Raw genomic sequence first — 21,840 nt, forward strand, 5'->3', positions numbered from 1 at the left:
TCATTAAATCTGCCTTTGTGTGCGAGTTCTTATAATAGCACATTCATTTGTGTTGCGCCGTAGGTGAGCGAGAGAAGAAACTAGAAGCGTGCTGAAAAGCGGCAGATGGGCAGAAAGCTTTTCTCACCTTCCTCCAGGGTCTTGGCCACTTTGACATCGCTGTCAGTGCCTTGAAACTCGTTGAAGAAAGGTCGTACTTTGAACTCAAAGGTCACGCCCTTCTTGAGCTGGGTGACGACTGCGCTGTTCTCCCCCAGGGTTCGAACCTCAAACACGGCCCACTCCACCCGCTGCTGAGCTGCGTCCGGGGACGGCCGGTACATCACCTTATACCCCTGAATATACTGCGACTGCTGCTCGACCTGAGAGGGAAGATTCAGAATAACTAACTTTGTTAAAGTGCACAAGATGATTTTTCTTCCAAAGAAATTGGCAAAAGAAACACTTCTAAATGCATCTGTAAAGATGCTTTTGCTAAACTTTACAGTTTTGTCCCCAGCTCTGAGACACGGCGATGATATCATCATGCCTGCTAGCGATTAGCATTGCCCAGCATGCTCCGTGATTCAGAGAAACCGAACAATAGGAAGCCCAGATTTTTATGTTTGGTCTACACATTGTTGGTTGTATATCTGAACTGCGTATCATTAGTTGAAAACGTAATGCTTTTTAATAAAGTCTGTATCTGCAATGCATTATGGTTAAGCTGAATATGGCAAAATATTTAAAACACCAGCTATATGTTGCCGGGGGAATTTGTAAAAATTAATAAAGATATTAAATCGCGTCTGGGCTTCTGTTAACCTTCTACGCGATGCAAATGTGATATCGTAGGTCTTCTGGATCGGGATCGTCCCATATGGCAGCGATTGAACGTGAAGCGCACACGCTCGTAACGTTTTTCATTTCTTGATCCTCCCCAATAAAAGCAGATGCCGTATCAGCTGTCTTTGATTAAACGTGTATTAAAGTGAGAGCGGCCCCAAATGTTAAAGCGAGGCACGCTGGGAACGGCTCTGCTCGCGTCCGGGGAGAAGAAGGACGGATCAATCATCATTTACATCCGAGCAAATAAAAAAACATTCAACACAGCTTTGTTGGATGATAAAACCATTTCAGGAGCACTCCACGGAAACATAAATCGGATGTTATCTGACATCATGTTTATTTTTACTCCATTATTTGTCCTTTATCATCAAGAGTAAATTTATAACTGAAACAATTCCCAGTAATCTGAGGTTAATCATCTGTTCGGTTAGCTTTGTGGGTTTCAAATCTACAACCCGACTCTTTAACCACCGTGAAGTCGATAAGAAACACGTCAGAACTCACGGTCCACTGGACTCTGACGGAAGACGAGGAGAGGATTGTGGGATTGTGGAGGTGTATGACAACATCTCCTAATTCTCTCTGGATCTGCCCATGTTCGACTCCTTGACTCGTTGGTGGAACATCTGCTCACATACACAGAAAACATCAGACGCACACGTCATAAACCATGACAAGCTTGTGAAGGGTTTGTAGTGCAAAAAACGTACGCGTGAGGTCAAAGGTGAACTGACCTTGCGTTTTCACAGCGTCGCTGATTGGACTGGGGTCGCTCAGGCCGTACGCATTAGCAGCTCTCACCAGAAACAGGTAGACGGCGCTCGGCTTCAGACCCTTGAGGACGTAACTCTCTGTTTTCACGTGATCGGCGAGGGTCTGCCAGCTGCTGCCCGCCGCGTGGCTGCCGTCCACACCACACAAATCAAGCGTAAGTATTTATTACAGCGGCCCAAACTTCACCAAATAACATAATTACAAACATTTTTCAAAACAACGGGGTTACCGCAGAACACGGGGCTTACAGGAAACCGTGAACGCGGGTATGATTATTTATGACATACCACAGCGGATGAATGGAATATTTATAGAAAAGAATTATGTTGTCAAAAGTATTTAATATTGTTTTGTGAAACGCACGCTTGTACAACTAAACCAAACCAAGCAGGAAAAATAAGAAAATGGTGACCTGGCAAAAAACCCGATTTATACATTTAAAGTAATATGATATATTATTTCAAATACAATTAAATATTATTATTAATATTGATTATCGAAATATTAGATATAAATATAATAACTTTACAAAGCAAGTTATGGGTTTAATCTAATATCTATATATATGTAACATTTTTGAAACCCTATAAGCTATATCCTCAATGAGAGAGTGTGTGATGTCACCTGAAGGCCTCTATGACATATGAGGTGGGCGTGGCCCCGGCGTTGAGGTTGGGCTTCCAGGATAAAGACACAGATGTGCGACTGACATCCGTGACCTCGGGTTTGTATGGGGCGCTGGGAATCAGATTCGGATCCGTGGGTCTGCCGGGTTGAACCGGAGCACCAAACTCTGAAACAAAGAAACACAAGCATGTAACGACTACGCCAAGTATAACTCTCTTACAGGCTTGAATTTGCATGAAGGAACAATGAAACCAATTCATTTTCATTTCAAACTCAATTTTAAACATAGTTTCCTGTCTTCTCTCTCTCCACGGCTTCATCTCTACGGTCTTTTATCTCGGCGACGTACCTTGCACCTCCAGGTAAGCCTTCCACGACGCCTCTCCGCTGGGGGTGGATGCGGTGCAGGTGTACACGCCTGTGTCTCCCAGCTGAAAGATAGTAACCTCTTTAAATGCAAATGCATTTGTCTACACATTTTCATTAATGGCGATACTGTGAACAATATAACGCGGAGATGGTGCCGTGCTGGTCGTGACGCGCAAACAAATGTTCAATTTTTATGTAAATCAACCTACTTAACTACCGCTATGTGAAGCAGCGATAAGACTACATTTTAATATACAGAGAAAACACTTGAACTTTAAAGTAATGTGACAAATTCAACATTATGCACTTCAGTTATGTGATGTTGAAGTACTTGTCAACGAGAGATTTTATCATTTCACCCTGTTAAAAACCAACAATAATCACGAAGGTAAGCCGTATACCATATGCAAATCTCAAACAAAGCAAACGGAAACATTTAAGACCACTTCAGCCGATCTGTCGCTCCGCGTACGCAGGCGGTATGAAAGCAGTCAGACACAGACGTCTATCTCAAGCCGCCGCTGCGTGTGTGCTCCTTTAATGGCACGTTCATTAATGCCGACCGCCCGAAGCGCAACAGATAGAGACGCATCTCCCCATCGCGCTTTATCTCTCTTCCATTCTTTAAAAAAGCGAGACGTCTTCAAGTGAGACATCCGCGTTAATTAAAGTCGCATTCTGACAGCCCGCGCCGCAGGACCTTTGACCCCTACGACGGGGAAACCCGGGCACTCGTGTGTGTGTGTGTGTGCTGTGACAGGAAACACTCCTCTATCACCCCCTCTCTTGCGTTCGCTCGGTGGGTGTGTGATGCTCGGCACGGTTGGGGGGAGAAGCGGGAGTGTGTGTTCTCACATCAAAACCTGCAGGCTGACTGACAGCTCTCTGAACACTGGCCGTTTGTCCGCATGTGTGATGATGTTTTTGGTGCAGGGAGGGATGAAAGGAAAGCATGCACAATGATGTACTACACACGCATACACTTGCATGCGCGCAGACGGATAACAAAGGATTTGCTGTCTTACAATTATTGTGGAATTTTATTTCATGACTTAAGGGTTTTGTGAAATTGTAACAAATACATTTCATTTTATTTATATATGTGTGCATTGATTTATATTCCATTACGCTGAATGCATTCCTATCATGTGCGACAAACAAACTCTTTAAATATGCGGAAAACTGACATTTCTTTGTGCGGTTGGAGCCACTTCTGTGAGATATCGTAATGCGGTTTTATTGCGAAACGGTTGCATTTGACAACGCTAGTAAAACGCATCATAAAAACACACGTTTTTCTCACATTCAACTCGTGCGTCTGTACACAACGATGTGGACCTTTTGTGAAAACCTATTCAAACTTGCAGCTAACATTTGCAAGTTTGCAGAAACAGGCCGAGACTCGAAACAACATCTGAAGGCGAGCTGTGATTTACAATGCAGTCGGTGAAAGAACCTCGCAGTGCCGTTTTAGATATTAGAGTTGATAAAACTCGAGGCTCAAAAACACATCTACAAACTTAAGCTCAGACAGAAACAGCCGTACCGAGCAGCGGCTAACCGCGTTCAAATCTCTGTGAATAAAAAATGAATAAAGGAACAGAGACGCTGGCTTTGACTTCGGCAGCTCAACGCTCTTGATTCCCCCGTAAATAAACATTCATTGTGGTGCGCTCGGAATGGAAAACTCCATAAAAATGTGTTTCTAAGGAAAACCCAACTAGAAAAACTGCTCTTTACGAGAAGGAGTCGGCACTGCGCATCCAGGGTTCAGAGTGGAGTTGCGAAGCTATAAATCCAACAAGGAAAAAACGTTCTCATGAACCCGAGTCACGTCCCCCGTGACTGTATGTGAGTCTGAATGATAGATGTGTTGATGTTAGAGACGAGGGACTGACCCCTCCTAGCCACTGTACCTTAGCGTAACGGATCTGAAGAGCTCCGGTGTCCAGCTGTTTGAGTCGAGAGTCGTGGGTGGACACCAGGACTCCGTCTTTCCTCCACAAGATGGTGGGAGTCGGGGTACCCGTGGCCTGGCATCCCAGGACCACCGTCCCGTCCACGGCCACGGTCTGGTTGGTAGGACCCTGACGGACGATTGGTGGAGGTCTATCAGAGATAACTGGAGGAGAGAGCATCAGATAACTGAAGCTGCTTATGACATATCTATCTAACACCTTAAACATATTTTATGGTTTTATGAATGTTTATTTTACAAAGCGTTTCCGTTTAATTTGAATTCTTCCTAAAGATTTTCTTAATTGTCACTTTTTACCTTGAATTCAAGGTTAATTTGTTTCTATCAATCCATTCTGAACTCTGTCGAACTAAAGAAATGTTACAAAATGACTAGACACTAGAAAGAAAGTCAAAAAGAATGAGAGAGAGAGAGAGTCCGCTTGAGAGACATATTGGTCTCATTTTAAGGCACACAAGAGCGAGTCTTAAATCCCGACCGACTAATATCATTATAATAACTATAATAAAAAATGACTTTACTCCAAACCAAAATCCAAAATAGATCCGTTTAAACAGTGCGAGTTACAAGACAACCGAGAAAATAAAAATAAACGTAACCAAGGAAAAAGAAAATGAACGAGCCGAATGCATGTTTCACGAGCGAGCGCGAAACAAAGAGAACGTCAAACAGAGATGGAGTCCAGTTTTTTCAACTGGAAGCAATTTTCAAATCAGTCAACAGCAGTCGGAGAATGAAGCCAAAGTACAGACCGGCAATTAATACCGGCACCATTTCAACAGCACCAAATACCCCTCGGTCATTAAAATCAGCCCCCGCCGCGTCCTCTTCTGTCTGAATGAGACTGTGATGGTCTGACTGCTGTAAATGCCGGCATGTTTATGTGCTTCTCATCGCATTCAGTGCGGATATGAACATTGCCGACATTTATACGACATGCATAACACCCACTGCTGCAGATTTCTGCTCCACTTCAGAAGGATGAATTATGTATCGGATGACACGCTTACACGCGGACAGTCACGGTCGTGTTGATGCTTTCGTAATTATCAAATCATCGCGGCGGTGACCCGTAATTACAATGTGTGGACACAGTAAGAGAGAAGGCCGGAGAGAAGAGTGGAGCCAAAACAACTGTTATTATTCTCTCTCGCTCTCTTGCTCTGGTTATGTTTAGGCAGGCACTCACAGGACAGTACATAAGATAAGGGCCTGTTTACATTAAGGTTATAGAAGATAGCTGTAATATTAATAATACGATATCGTAGGAGTGATTTTTTTTTCAGCTGATAAACGAAACATTCAATTTGCATTTTAGTCGCTTTTGATGAAAAAGGCCTTGTGATAGCCGAACTTGAAACATTCCACGTTTTGTCAGCATTACTATAAGCTTAACACTACTGCATAACACTAGTTTGGGTGTCAACACATCTGAGGCAATATCGTTTAATTAAAATAAGTGACTTTCAGTCGAACAAGATTTTGTTTCTTTGAATGTGAGGATTCATTTCAACATTTCATCGACGTTGGTGCGCCGTGTGAACATCTCACCGTCTGTGACCTCCAGCAGGGCTTTGGTGATGACGCTGCCGGCGATGTTCAGAGCCTGACAGCTGTAGTAACCTCCATCCGAACGCTCCACCGTCGTGATGGTCAGATCGCCCGTCTGCGAGACGGAGAAACGGCTGGAGGGTGGAGGAGGCTGAGAGGAGAACAGCAGGTTCTGAAAGAGAAAAGGCTTATGAGATCATGTTCTGTAGAAGATGTGAGTGCTACATGTGTGCACATTTTGTGTGTACTTAAGCTTAAAGAATAATGAAAAAGTAAACACTCGTTTCCTGAAAAACAGGAATTTTGTTTAACTCGGGTGAAACATAATAATCACGGAAATCCAGCGATTCAAAATGTGTGATGACTGACATTGTTTTAGGATCAAACGCCGAGTGTTACAGAGCCACCAGAGGTGTATAAACACGCAGATGGCCTCATAAATCCACCAACTTCATAAATCTGACTTTTATATACAGTACGACCATAAAAATGGTAATATGAATAAAAAACAAGAGAAAGATGTTCTCACCTGACTGCCTTCTTTCTGCCAGAAGATAGCCGGCTGAGGACTTCCTGTAGCTTCACACTGAAATGTCACCGTGCGGCCCATCCCGACCACCTGATTCCTGGGTCGGACCACAAACACTGGAGGAACTGTGGGAGTATGAGATAAACAGATCAACTACCGTTTGTGCCTTGAGAATAGAGTTATAATATTCCCCAATTTTGCCTCAAGTAAGCAAGTTTTGGGTATAAAACAGGTTTAGCTCTACCCTGAATCTTGATCTCCATACTTTGTCGGGTTAATTTTTCTCAGTTGAAGAAAAATTTGTTTACGGTATTGCACTTAAAATGGAAATAGATCTACATTGTTATGCACGCCAATAAATCAGATCTATTTTGTTTTTACAAATCGAGTTGAAGTACAATGAGGCTGTCGATTATGACACTGCTTAAAGAGACAGTTCACCCAAAATAGCAAATCTTTCATCATCTCCCTCCAAACATGACTTTCTATCTTCATTTTGAAGAATGCTGGTAACCAAAATACATAGACCTCCGTTATAATAATACAAACCCACTGAGACATTTCTCAAAATATCTTCTTTTGTGTGGCACAGAAGAACGAGTTATATACAGGTTTCGAGGGTGAATAAATGATGACAGGATTTTAGTTTTTGGGTGAACTGTTCCTTTAAATTTCATACATACCCAAAATCATTGAATGAACTGTATATAGAGTAAATCAATTTGTCAACGCCGTATACAGGATGGATTCGTCGACTCAGGCCTTCAGCATAACGGCAGGAGATAAAAGCAAAAGCCGTACCCGTCTTTTATGGAGACGTGTAGGTACGGAATATAAAAACAGATGTACCCTGAATATAAAACCGCCATGACCCCAACATTTGCTTCATTTGCATGGGCAAGGGCACAACGCAATAAAATTTACATGGAGATGGGGGATAAATTTGGGCCATCTGTCCCGGACTGACACACTTTAATGGCGCCGGCGTCACGTAGGTAGCTGTTTTTCATGCATCTTAATGATGTAGCCCTGTCTCATGTTAGAAGATCTGATTTCTGACACGACACCCGACTTTAAAGCCTGGTGGCATCATAGCTTGTGATAAGGAATGAGAGTGTTGATAATTTCTGACAGAATACACGACTTCGCCCCACGTCTACCACGCTAAACCCATCTGCAAACTGTCAAATCAAATACTGATGTAATGCGTTCGCAGGCGTAAAGGGAGATTTTTCAAGCAAGTGAGGCACAAAGCAATAAAACCAGGCGTTTTTGACGTTACCTTGTACGCTCAGAGCGAGCATTTGTTTTACCCAGGCCTGCTGTGCTGTCACTGTCGCCAGTGACAGCCCAGACAAGCGTGCTGATTGGTGGAAGGATGGAAGGTGGATGAATGGTGGCTCTGACAACTTCCTGTTGCTGTCAAAGCAGCAAAAATGGTGACGGGTGACATTTGCAACTTACCAGACACAACTGAAAAAGGAAGAAACAGAAGTATGATAAAACACGGATGTAAAAGATGAGGAAATCAACAACACGACACATGAGGCAAAACTGACACCATATGCTTATTAGACAAAATCAAATAAAAAACACAAAGTGCGGCGTGTGCACAAACAGGCAATGTGTGTGAATGTACGGCGCTAACAAGTGAACCACACAAGGAAACTATTCTATTAGTCTTCGGGTGTGAAGACGTAGTATGAATGAAGGTTTTATTCTGGTCCGGCCAAAGATTTTATTAGGTGGCTGATGTAATCCGAGGTCTGGTTCTTTTAAAGGTGCAGTAGGTCATTTCGGCCGAGCGACAATATATAAATTTGTCATTTCAGGAAGAAAGATTTAAGGGCCGTTCATATCAAGTGTGATAGCTTAAACAATAATCATTAAGTTTATTAATTCTACCCATCAGCCCTTTTTTTGTTTAACATTTCCACAAATATTTGCTGGCTTTTCTGTAATGAATAAATGGACGAACAATATATCAAATGAAAGAACCGAGTCTCGGCTATTAAACAAAAGAAACCGTATTCTTCATTTGTTATATCTTCATAAATGTGGGAAGGTTTCTCTTCATGTCTTCTTTTGTCAAAGACTCCGCACAGATTAGACTCAGAGCGATGATCAAAAACAGATCAAATATTTACCCCCAAAAATAGACAAATTATATATACAGTACGTTCTATATTCAGAAATTCTCTACTTTTTACAAAGATGTATAACAGCGCCACCCGCTGTGCGACAGTCCAAACAGTGATTGCCGCAGCTAACTCGTCGATCGCGCGGAAAGAGTTAAATCTAAAATATTCCAGCAGATGAATGACATAAATTGACAGCAAATCAAAATCCAATTGAATTTAAAGGGTTTCGAAATTTGTGAAAAAGTGAAATGCGTGTGCTTTGAATAAACATTATTATTCATTGAACTATAATAAACGCAACATATCTGTGCACTGATGAATGACACGAGAAAATCAAAAATAACTATTAAAATACTCAAATAGGTCAATTTCGATATGACATTATTATTTTCAACACAAATGGAGAGAGAGAAACGATAGATTTGAGAACAGCTGCGTAAGAACTCGATTGGCCCGGCCGAGACGGCCTGTTTTCTCTCTTGGCAACGCTTGCCGCGCTCACTCCGCACGGTTTCCATGGCCCATTAGCGCAGCTACTCCTGGGACTCGCATGGCATTCTAGCACTTTCCTCTAATACATCAATACTAATGACTAAATCGCCAGCTGAGAGGCCTTGTTTGTACCCGGCATTATCTTTTCATGGCCTTTTAGGAGAGAACTGACTCTTGCTCGAAATGACTTCAATGACAGAACGTGTGCGTGTGTCTAGTAAAACTAGTAAGCTGTGGAGGTACTTGAGGTGCGTACGATTTTGAGACAGCGTGTGCGTTCGTGGACTGTGCGATGTGCAGACAGAGCACATTTTAGAAAGAGTATTAATATGTATTAATCTTTTACTCTCCTTTATTTTCATTATTGTATAAACAAAGCCGAACGTTTTATAACCTCACAATCGGAAAACGCAAAAGAAATATTTTACGTATTAGTCTTACGGGGGATGTTGTGTTTATTTGTTTAAGCAGCAGTTAAGGCAAAGGAGTGGTGAAGCTCTTCAAAATGAAGCACTCGGTTAGACAAAACAACCTGACAAACTGTCAGCCGGTCAAAACAAAGACTCGTACTCCCGCCCATCCGGTGCGTTCTAACTCAAATGTAAGGTAAGTGTAGGCAGTTTGTCATGCGGCGTTCATACCGTGGATGGTGAGCGTGGCGCTGGCCTCCGTCTTCCCCATCATGTTCTCCGCCTGACAGGTGTAAGAACCGGCGTCTCCCGAAGTCAACCTCTTCAGTTTGAGAGTGTGATCCTCCCAGATCTCATGTCTGAGATGATGATAAGACAAAACACGCAATTACAAACGGCTTCACTTCAGCTGCTACGAGAGCTCAACTTGCACATGCTGTTTATTTATAGCCTTTCCGAGTACATCTTTCCAAAACTAAGATCCACATACCGTCCCTTGGGAAGGTCTCCGTCCTCTTTCCTCCAGCGGATGGTGGGCACGGGGTCTCCTTGAGCTTCACATTTAAACTCAACACTCTGGTCCACCAGAACAGACTGACTGCTCGGCTTTCGGAGAAAACTGGGTCTCTCTGTACACACACACACACACACAGACACTTCGGTATTACAAAAAGAAGACACATCTTTTCCCATGAGAAGTTTCCATCTGTAATCTGATTGGGTCTTTGGGATCTCCGCACGCCATCCGATCGTAACGTCCAACTAATAATCGTCATTTCATTTTTACTTTTAGCTTGACCTTCGGCCTGAAAGGGCTAATCCAAAAACAAGATGCCTCCTAGACTAACCAGGATTATATAACTCTCACACTTTTGCAGATCGGTTAGGATTATTATATAAGCGGCTGAAAGAAGGATACATCACCACAGGCCCATTAAAGACACATTCATCACTGCACTTTATTCATGCGCATCGATCGCTTGCAATGTAGCTATTGATTTTTTAATCCGTGTTGTGTTTACTACAGTCTGCACATAATGTGACATCGAGCCTCATTTATGATGAGCGTCAGCGTAAAGTGCATTTAAATGCATTTTATGTCATTTGTAAATACGATAGTGATGAAAACGGCTGTAAGGGAAAGAGGGTCAAAGGTCACCCGTTCTTTTGTACACTGATGCTGTGTGGCATAAACTTGAGCATTAATAAAGTGGATGATGGACAAAAACACTTTGTATGTGTGTGTTATCATGAATGATAATAATATATGTTTGAGATGTTATCTGCACCATGGCAAACTCTTAAAAGCTTTAAGAGTCCGTGTCTCCTAAACAGGGTCAATGACACGCTCGAGTCTTCCGACAGCTATGCACATAAACTCCAAACATCTGGACCCTCTCCTGCTCTGCCCATAAACAAACACTTCATACGACGCGTTTAAGTGAATCCATCTGCATTTGTGTTCACCATAAGATGCACAAGAGGTTCGTGTGGGAACCGGATTGGATATACATGTGTGTCTTGAAACCGGATTATGTTTTCGGATGTGACAAAGAGAGAAAGTAAACAGGGTTTTGAACTTTCAACTGTACAGTATATGAAGAAATGAGATCGTTGTGTACCGAGGACGGTCAGCTCGGCGATCTCGCTCTCTCGTTCGCCCATCATGTTGGTTCCCACGCACACGTACTTTCCGGCATCCGTCTTCCTGGTGTTGGTGATCATCAATTTGCCTCCTCGTATCTGTCGGAAAGAAAATATAAGAAGTGAAAATGATCCTAATACCTACACATACGAATATACAGTGTACACTTATACTGTATATATATATATATATATATATATATATATATATATATATACTAGTGCTATCAATCGATTAAAACAATTAATCTGATTAATCAAACATTTCTTCTGTGATTAATCGATTATTTGTTCTTTATTTATTAATTATAGCCATTTCACATTGAAGAACAGTATAACTGAGAGTTTTCATATAGGAAATATACAGAAATTGAATTAAGTTCTCAAACACTTTACAGTCTTTAATGCAAAATTTGGTTTAAATTCGATACAGAACATTGAGCGTGATTATATAACGTAACGTGGTGTGTTAAATGCGTTAAATATTTTAACGTGTTAATCTGAAAAAAACTGCGTTAACGGTGACAGCCCTAATATATAACATATATACACATAAATACATACAAAATGTTTGTTTCTGGACATATGTATATGTGTGTGTATACGTGGACATCTACATGAATGCATGTCAGGGTTTGTGAATGTGTGCATTGGCTAAACAGATCCGCTTATATTTTCCCATGGATCTGATTTCAGACCAAGAGGCCCTTGCTTTGTTCTCAGGCAATCGTGGGGCAGCTGGGGGTCCTCGTTCACCTGAGGAAGGGATCATGCTCGCGCGACAAATCCGATCCGTGCATTAAAAGACCACACGGTGCGAGTCAACTAGGGGGAGCCGAATGTGGCAGCTCTCCCGCAGCCTCCTACCTGCCTGCACTTAAACGGGTCAGCATGTGGCTTTGCATTCTGCCAGTGCATGTCATGTCTCATTGGTTACCATTCGCTGTGGTCAGCGTCGGGTCCGGCGGTTAGATCAGAGCGCGTTCACATGTGGAATGTGTAAACACTGCCGTGGTGATAAAGACCAGAGGCGTAACGAACGGATACATGGGCTGTATGTCCCATAATTTACAAATTAGTTACAGATATTACGCATAAGCGGTCATGTGCGCGAACGCCAATATATGCAGTAAAGCGTGACATCACAGCTGGAAGACAGTAAACTAATCAATAGAAGAAAAGACAGAATGACCGACAGGATGAGAGAGAGAGAGAGAGAAAGAAAGAAAGAAAAAAGAACGAAAGAAAGAATGAAAGGACAGACAAACAAACTAAATATTCATCTGCTCTCCGTCTGACTATCGCGGGACATCTCCAAGCACTTCCTAACCGGACTCGTTCAACAATCTTCAGAAGCATTCTTGAGCCCTGTCGCCTCCTAAATATTAATGGTGGTCTTTAAACAAAAGAGAAGGCGGGGGAAAGGAAGGAGTCCGAGTTTATTTAAGACACCCCACGGTGTTGGAGAGGGTTTGAAGTGTCATTATGTTACTGTTTGTTTGAGCGAGAGCTTAACGGCTGATATGGCACGAGACAAACAGAGCAGACGGGGTCAGGTGAGCCGAAAGGGCTGATGATGTGCGTGTGTGTATTGAGGCTAACTTTACAGTGTAGGCGGGACAAGCTGAAACCAAAGAGGAACCTACTGTGGAAAAACACCTCGATGCTCCAATAAGCACAAGAATGCGTAGAACACACAACAAAAACTGCAATCCGTAACTTTTGCCTCTCTATCGCCATCTCTGTCTGAAACATAACATGGCAGGTTACTTAACGTTGGAGGATCTATTGACACAAATTCAATATAATACACGTCTTCAGAGGTGAATAAAGACCTTACACAATGAAGCACTTTGTTTCTATTACCTTTGAACGAGCTATTTCTATCGACATATCCCCATCGCATGGAAGTCACCATGTTGTTTCTACAGTAGCCCTAAAAGGACAAACTGCTCTACAGAGCGTGTTTCGTAAATATGTTATCTCCTTCGGCAAAGAAGCGAAAACGTGACGACATCCTAGTTCTGTGTCAGCGACTGTACTGCTTTCAAAGGGAGGAGTGAGTGGTGGAGTGAGCCGTTGGTTGCAATTCCCAACCTCACCACAAGATGCCACTAAATGTCATACACTGGACCTTTATAACAAACCAAAAAGCTACAGACTGTAGCTTTAAGAAGTTTCTTCGACAAGCACAATGCATTTTGGAAATGACTTAGATTTCGCAACTTAATCATTGGAACGGTATTCTTGCTGGAAGCTTGCCTCCAAAACCTACAAATATTTGCTTGGTTGGCAGCTCGCTAAGTCTTGGCACAGAACCGCTATCTGTCGGATATTCCACACATTCAGCAGAACTCTCTATTCCACTAGAACACATATTTGGAGTTCCATCACGGCGGGATGGTTTCGCTGTCGATGAATCCTCCCTCTCTCTCTCTTAACAACAGGAGGGCTGCCGAGGAAGCAATCAATCTGAGCATCCGGAGATGGAGAGCATTTTATTCGCGTGCCTTTTGTCTTGTGTTGTTTGGCCGGTTGAGCTGAAGCTCATACGGTGCTCGCTGTGCAGAGTAATTCGGGAGATCGGATAATGGCTGACAAACGCGACACAAAAGGATGCGAGACAATGCACCCGCCGGCCTCAACGTGCTTCCATGTTTTCAGCAGACTGCGGCAATTACTGATGAAAAGCAATTAGCGGGGAAATTGGAGCTCTTTAATTTAGAGATAACTGTGGACTCCAAACAAATGAATTATGTTTGTTATGCAGATCCGCTGTTGACCCTGTTTTTGAATGATTCTCTGTTTGTTGACGTGCATAAACGAACAAGCATGCAAACTCATGCAAAAACCGCCATTAGCATATTGCAAAAGAAGTCACAGTAGCATTTATTATACAATCTTAACACTAATATAAATATATATATATATATATATATATATAAACACAGTAAACGTAATATAGTCCAATAAAGTAAACAATTGTGTGAGTTATAAGTCACTTGCATAATGTAAATGTAATTATGACTGGTCAAGAATTATGAACTTCGTATTGAGATTTTAGCTAAAGGGACAGTTCACCCAAAGATACTAATTCTGTCATCCTTTACTCAACCTGGAGTCGCTCCAAATCTGTATAAATTTATATGATCCGATGAACATAGAGAAAAATATTTGAAAGAACGCTCGAACCAAACAGTAATTCTTGGCCACCATTGGCTACCATAGTAGGAAAAATGACAATGGTAGTCTAAAGTACCCCAGAACTGTTTTCTTTCCAACATTCTTCAAAATATCTTCTGTTGTGTTTAACATAACAAAGAAATGTATAAAGACATTTTTCCTACAATGGGAATCAATAGGGGCCTTGAACTTTTGGGTTACAAGCATTCTTTCAAATATCTTTCATCAGAACAAAGAAATCGATACAGATTTCAACTTGAGGGTGAGTAAACGAAGACAGAATTGTATTTAAGGTGAACTGTTCCTTTAAATGTGCTTTAGTGTTCGGAATGAAACACAAACTGTAGACTAGAGATAAGACACACAACACCAACAAAAACACACTTGCCTTCATTTCATTCAGCGCCGTCGTAATCGTTGATTCACATACCAACATATCCCAGAACTCCAGAATACATGACACATTTATTAACAGAATGTGTATTCCGAACACGCTGCCGCGGCTTGATTAAAAACAGCAACCCCCCAAAGCACCTTTAGCTTTATTCTACACAAATAAAGCAAATGGAAAGCGGCCGGCACAGGGAACATCAAAGTTACTCTTTTAATGACAAAAGAGGCCTGATTGATTCTCTGACTTCATTTCTTGCACATTTAATTAGAGGAAGCTAATTGGTGGCCCTGCTTTAAAGACTGCATTAAATCAGCCGAGAGAGTTTTCGGCTGCGGAGGCAAACTTCTATTCCCTCGCGCCCTTCCAATCAGATGAATGGGCTCCATTAATTTTCCCCGACAGATTCGGCCACGACGCAGTTTAAACGCTCATCAGCAGAAGCCCTAATCGGCCTTCATTTGCTTGAAAAAATGCAGCTGATGCGATTGTTGAAGCAACTTCTTTTCGGCGCGGAACAGATTTGTGTTTTAGTTCCTCTTACCGTGATCCTCTCGTCCCTGTCGTCTATAGTGACTCCGTCTTTCTTCCAGGAGATGGTGGGCTCCGGGTGCCCGCGGGGAGGCTGGCACTCCATTACCGCCGGCTCGCCCGCTGCTACCATTACATCCACGGGGTTCTGTCTGAAATCATCTCGTAGAACTGATGGAGAGAAAGAGAGAGAGAGGTTAGGCCCGTGAACAGCGGTTCCTTAAGACGACAGATTTCCGTACGGTAAAGCATTCATGTTAACATCTAAAGCAGAACAATAACAAATGAGAAATCGGCATGAGAAACATTCTCGCCCCGCGTAAAGCATCTCTAATCTACTTCAAACATACCGCGATTAAGTCTAAAACTTCTGTTTACTTTCGCTAGAACTGTAAAAGAGCTGAAAAAGCAAAGCTGCTGCAGCGCACGCAAGTGATATTAATGTGGAAAGTTGCAAGTAAAGATTGAACATTCATCCAAAGCAACCGGCCGGTCGTGTTTCGCTCAGTATCGTCTCATGTCTGCTGCACATGAACACTCACTGTGTGTTTAAGATTCTGAGCGAGTTAGAGAACCCTGTTTTGTTGAACTGTGAAAGATTTGCTTAAAGCCGCGCCATTAATCTCAGACAACACTACTAGTGTCACATTATACTGTAAAGCAACACATTAGATTAGTCCAAAGCTTTGCATTATACAGGCTAGGCAAAACATGAAAAAACACCAGCTTGTTCTTTAAAGCTTGAATAAACACACAACTTGTTTCTCTACTTTCTAAGCATGTTGCTCACATGAAGGCTGTTTTAAAAGTCAGATGGTATCTTTATTGTTTTCAACCCAACAACGGGTCAAAAAGAGACAAACCCAAACCGTTTCGTTGTAAAATAACCATTTCAGTTTTTTTAGCAAATTGCGGTGTTGTTTTAACCCATCGTTGAGTCAAATATGAAACAAATTTGGGTTCATTTAACCCAACGGTAGGGTTAATCCCTTTTTTGACCTAACGGTGGGTTAAAAATAACCCAACATTTTAGTTCGTGTACTCTTTAAAAAATGCTGGGTTGTTTTTCGCCTGTGATTGGCAAAAACCTGCCGTTGGGTTATAAATTAAAAAGTAAGTTTGGTTTTGTCCAAATTCTAAAGATGCAAAGTAAGAACAATCCCAGAGTACAAGCTCAGTGAGAATATTGGCGAATGAATAAAATAAAATCGTTTTTATTAAAACAGTTCTATTAAAATATGAATTGTAAATATTACATTTATTATTCTATATATAATTTTAACCAATGTTAAGGTCAAATATGGACAATTTCTAGGTTGGGTTTTTCCATATTTTACCCAAACGTGGGTTAAAACTGTGTAGTATTTACACGTACCATTACATAAACCATGTATGAAAAATCTAATTTTCATCGAATCACAACCAGGGCTGTATTACCCAATATCTGAATGATATCAATTCAATCAATGTACAATGACAAAATGTGCACACATGACAAAGTCAGACTACATAGGCAACACAATAAATAGCGTGTACACAAATGTTTTGTACACAAAAAGTGGTTGAGGTGATGTAACTTGTAAAAAAATAACACATTGAAATGTCATATTTTGATGAGTTAAAGTAATGTAAAGACATTGACCAAATTGAAAACACCTTTTTTGCACTGTGCATTTTATTTAATGTCACTTCATAGAACTCCACATCAAACACACATAAGGATTTCTGTCCTTCTCCGAACCTACGTTTAATTCCTCAAAAAAGCGTTCTTCAAGCTCTCACGCTCCGTGTTCCCATCAGCACGATTAACCTCCCAGCGTCAGATCAAAGCGTGATGCTCAAGGTAACCTGAACTCCTGACTGCCTCCAAATTCCTTTAAGCACTTAATTGGCCATATGATTCCTGTTTCTATCGCTTGTAATGTCACAGCAAGTAAAAATCCCCTTCAACCTCTCCGCAAACTCCAACAAGAGGTGAGTCGCACCGAAAGAAATGGAAATCGTTTCATTTTCCGCACGTCTGCATCTTTTCTCTATAACTTTCTCTCAAGCACATCATTTCTTCCAGCGAGGGATTTAAAAAGGCCTTTCGGTTTCCTTGACCAAAATAATTAGGCGGCCGTGAAGTAGATCACTGGATGGTGGAAAGGTTCTGTATCTAATACGAGCTCTGTTCACCATTTGTGGATCAGCGGAGGGATTTGGATTTTAACACCAGACAACCGTCGAGGATGAAGTTTCCACGGTTCCTCGTTTTGATCTGAGAAACCTGATAACATGCTCTCTTTCTAACAGGGCCGTGTGGGAGAGGCCGTCTGCGAATGTCGAGCGTTGAACATGTGTCTAGAAAATTGGGGATAGTTGAGTCCTGGCAATGATTTAAACCACTGGAGTGAGACCGAGAGAGAGAGAACATGATGGTGAGAGAGCGATGCCAAGAATTTTTCTTTTAACCTCGAGACCGAAAAAGTGTAACATGCGCCGACACGGATAAAGTATAAAGAACAAACAGAAAACATCCCTTACTAATTTTATGACTTCACTGTTTTGTGATCATTAACTAGAGGTTGTACCTTTGAGACAGCTTTTCCTGAAGTTGAAGTTCCACAGTGTTGTGCTAAAACATGGCAACCCAACGGTGGCTGTTCGGATTCATGAACACTGCCGATCTACACGCTTCACGGAAATGGGAAACAGATGTGGTTATGTCAAATTAAAATGAGATTTGCGTTGATGTGCCTCTTACATTAATGAAAACGAATATTTAATACCGCGTTCCGGCTACAGAGGGATGATCGTATGAAGTCTGCTGGGCGGAAATGAAATGGATTTTGCTGAGCCACCACAGAAGGTTTCTGGAGAACTCTACTGGAGCCGTTGGGGAACTGGAGATCGGCTAAAAAAAGCAATTCGAAATCCAGAGCTGGCAGAGACGAGGGGAGCTTTGTCAAGAGAGGGATTGTGGGCTTTTTTTTTACTGGAACTCCAGTCACCCTTCATAAGAAACCGCGAGGAACGAGTACGGATACAGACTTGGTTCGGTTTAATAACCAGTAGTTTGATGATGCAGCGCATTATTGTTCAGTCCCCTTATTTACATCAATTGATCAATTGCAAGTCCAGTCCATCATCACAAACATCACTCGCCAAGTTATGGAACGTGACAATATTTAAGGAAACAGAAATGAGAAAGCGCACAGCAGCGAAATGTTCCCGCATGAACAATGCACGTATATGAGCGCAATCGTTCCCAGATGTGAACCCGCTCCGCCGGCTCTCCTGTCCACATGATGCCTGCTAAACATAATAGAAAAATGGAGGCATGACAAATTAGAGTGAGACCTCATTGAGAACATTCTCCCAACCCTGGGTCAACATACAACCGCAGTGCCTATGCAGTAAGGATGGAGTCGAGCCAGTGGCTGCTTATCCAACATCGAGGACCGAGAGACGAAACTGCACAATGAATGTGTGTGCTGGTTTGACCTACATTGTGGGGATAAAAATTACCTCATGAAGCAGAAAACTGCATCTGGAACATAGTGAGGACTTTCTTGAAATACAAATGGCTAAATACATTTTTGCTAAAATTCAAAAAAGCTTTTCGTAAGAGAGAATTCGTCTTTTGTGTGTAGTGTATGTGCACATCTGCCATAGCAAAAATGTTTCAATAATAGTATCAGATTATAATACCATGGTATCACAATACTGTACACTCAAATAAAATGATAATTTCTGAATAAATAAAGTCAAGTACTATTGTATCTTGGCCCAAAATAATTAAAACCAAATAACAATCATATAAAATTAATAATGCATGGAATATAATCATATTTATTAAAACTGTAAATAATATTTGGAAAATGTATATTTTAATACCCAATTTTATGTATATAATATTATTATTACTACTTCTAATATTGTTATTACAATTATTATTATTTTAATAATCATCATTATTATTCCACGTTGTTGATAATAATAATTATCAACAAAAAAAACACATTTCACTTTTCCTTCCATATAGATCTACATAGGGGTGCACAATATATTAAAATAAAATAAAAACACAAACATGCATAACTTAGACGTTTGCAATAAATGAATAATTTAGAGTTATTTACAGTTTAGGTCAATGCCGAGAGACGCACTGCTCTGACATGATCAGAAAGAATACTCTTGTTTGTTCAATACTTTCTAGCTTTGAAATATATTTGAATAAAGCTTTCATATTGTATATCATATATCACGTTATTTAACAAGTTATCACATTACACTTTTCTTCAATATCACGCCGCCGTGGTTTCCATCAAACCAAGTCCACTCACATTAATCAACGTCTGATGCTGCAACCCTCTCTGCTGTCTAAAGTGTCTCCAGGGTTGGCGAATGCACACTATAGAGAGAGTCTTGCCGGAGTCTAAAAGAGCGGATCGATACGCTGCTCTCATTAGAAGTGAAGAGGAAGGGATGAGGAAGGGTCACGGTGCATGTGCACAGCCAGCGTATCCGCTGCGAGCTAACCCTGCCCGAAGCTGAAGCGTCCGCTGGGGGTCCGCACCCTTCTCCTGCTCTTTCCATCTCTGCAGCTGATACTTCTCCTAGTATCTTGGCGTGTTTCGACTTTAAAGGACGGCCCGCAGCTATGGTGTGTTATCCCTGCGTGGTCTACACCTTGTGGCAGACCCGGTGTGTGGATAAGGTGTCTATGAGGAGGTGCGAAGCAGCGAGTGATTTGTCTGCGCTGATGTCATCATCATCTTACTTCCAACCAAAAAGGCTCCCGTTGTGTGTGACTGCGAGTGTGCAAGGCATCTGATGCTGGGGTAAACACTGCGGTATGCTTCAGCAATGCAGAAATAAACATACATTATGCGAGCAGCGACGCTGAACTTAAGTCAGCATCTACAATGGAGTCTGGGTTGTGCGGAGGAGCCAAGCAGCGATTTCCAAACTGGGACAGACTGGTTTAAGAATGGTGGAAAATTTGAAGACACTTTTTTCCAAAGCATTGCAAATATACAAGATGCAACTTACAGAAACCCAGTGCTTAACCAAGTGAACCATTATAAAACCTTGTCAACCATACACATCTAAACCTGTTGAGGACCCCAGCATTCAAAACCAAACATATACCGGTGACCTCCAATGCCGAGTCAAAACAAGGGACGACAAAACACTTTAAAGTCAACTCTCCCCCATTGCTTCTCAATGACCTCAAAACGAATCGTCTTCTCTGATGTGATGCCTCTATGTGTATGTGTGTGAAAATCAAGGCTTTCTTTCAACCCCTCTATGGTCTGTTAGTCGTGCGGAGGCTTGTGGAAATGAAACAGCAGGCACATGACTTTATTGCCATATGCTTTGCTTGGAGCTGATGAAGGACAAGTTCTCCCTTAACTATTCAATTACCTAGTGACCTGTTTTTTCTTTTCCTTTTTTAAGGGGTGGCAGACGCGGTACAGGACGTGTAGTGTTCTTCAGCGGGGTGATTTACACACTCTTACAGCTCATTTGGGAGCGACCGTAAAAAGCGAAACGGTGAGAAAAACGTACAATGGAAAAGCGGGGAGACTTCGCTGAACTTTTCCTAACTCGCTCGACTTTGAAAGGACGGGATTATGATGTCAAAGGAAAGAGGAAGCGCCAATCACAGGAATAAACAATGACGGCAGTATCAATAAACACAATACGTGGAAGCGTTGTTTCATTTAGCGTGATTTAGTGAAACTAAACGCTGTTACATTTTTTAAAAGCCTCGATATTGAAACTAGTCCAACAGGCTAAGATAAACACACCGAACAAGTCGGTGAAAATCCCAAACAAAAACAAAGGTGAAAACTCATGGAAAAGGTCTCGGTTGATTAATAGCTCTTGACCGATTTTAGTGATCTGTTATTTTAAGGTGGCGCACCAAGAAAAGGCCTAATTCATCACGTTTAGTGGAAGAGGACCTGCAAGGAAACAGCTAGGATAGGAGCCCCCAGACAAGGAACCCTGAAAGTTTAAGGAGACAGAGGAGCTATTCACACGCTGTTTATTAACACGGCTAGAAGTGTTCATACATGCTCTCAGAGCGGCAGGAGACTCCTAAACTCTTTGGCACGTCGAAGGTCACGCTGCTTTATTGCTAAATGACAAAGCACACAGAGAGCCAGTCTGTAAACCCCAGCTCATTTAAGCTATATGTCATCGCGAGCAAAAAACTTTAAGAGTCAAACGACGTCGAATGGACATTTCATACCTGCTCAATAACTGCTTTACCTTAAAACGATAAGAAAGTTCAGCAAGCCTCCGAACGAACTTGAAAAAAAACACAGCATTACGCACTATTCTGTTATTTTGGAAACACGCTGCACTCATTTTTTTGAACATGTAAAAAAACAACATGT

General features: G+C 41.7%; 1 protein-coding gene across 2 annotated transcripts in view; it reads right to left on the reverse strand.

The window, feature by feature from the left end:
* robo1 (roundabout, axon guidance receptor, homolog 1) overlaps positions 1-21,840 on the reverse strand; it is a 104,852-nt gene that overhangs the window by 21,852 nt on the left and 61,160 nt on the right. The window contains exons 2-13 of one of the 2 annotated variants that reach the window (XM_079481720.1): positions 15,462-15,619; positions 11,322-11,442; positions 10,190-10,328; positions 9,931-10,058; positions 6,657-6,781; positions 6,128-6,299; positions 4,515-4,720; positions 2,579-2,660; positions 2,227-2,395; positions 1,563-1,729; positions 1,333-1,454; positions 128-362 (exon numbers count right to left, since the gene is read on the reverse strand). In XM_079481720.1, coding sequence (XP_079337846.1) covers positions 128-362; positions 1,333-1,454; positions 1,563-1,729; positions 2,227-2,395; positions 2,579-2,660; positions 4,515-4,720; positions 6,128-6,299; positions 6,657-6,781; positions 9,931-10,058; positions 10,190-10,328; positions 11,322-11,442; positions 15,462-15,619 — 1,824 coding nt within the window. Of the gene's footprint in view, positions 1-127; positions 363-1,332; positions 1,455-1,562; positions 1,730-2,226; positions 2,396-2,578; positions 2,661-4,514; positions 4,721-6,127; positions 6,300-6,656; positions 6,836-9,930; positions 10,059-10,189; positions 10,329-11,321; positions 11,443-15,461; positions 15,620-21,840 lie in introns of those variants that run through there. The other variant, XM_079481719.1, reaches the window with a different exon arrangement.

The sequence above is a fragment of the Barbatula barbatula genome (assembly GCF_947034865.1).
Source record: "Barbatula barbatula genome assembly, chromosome: 19".
In the NCBI taxonomy this organism is placed as follows: Eukaryota; Metazoa; Chordata; class Actinopteri; order Cypriniformes; family Nemacheilidae; genus Barbatula; species Barbatula barbatula.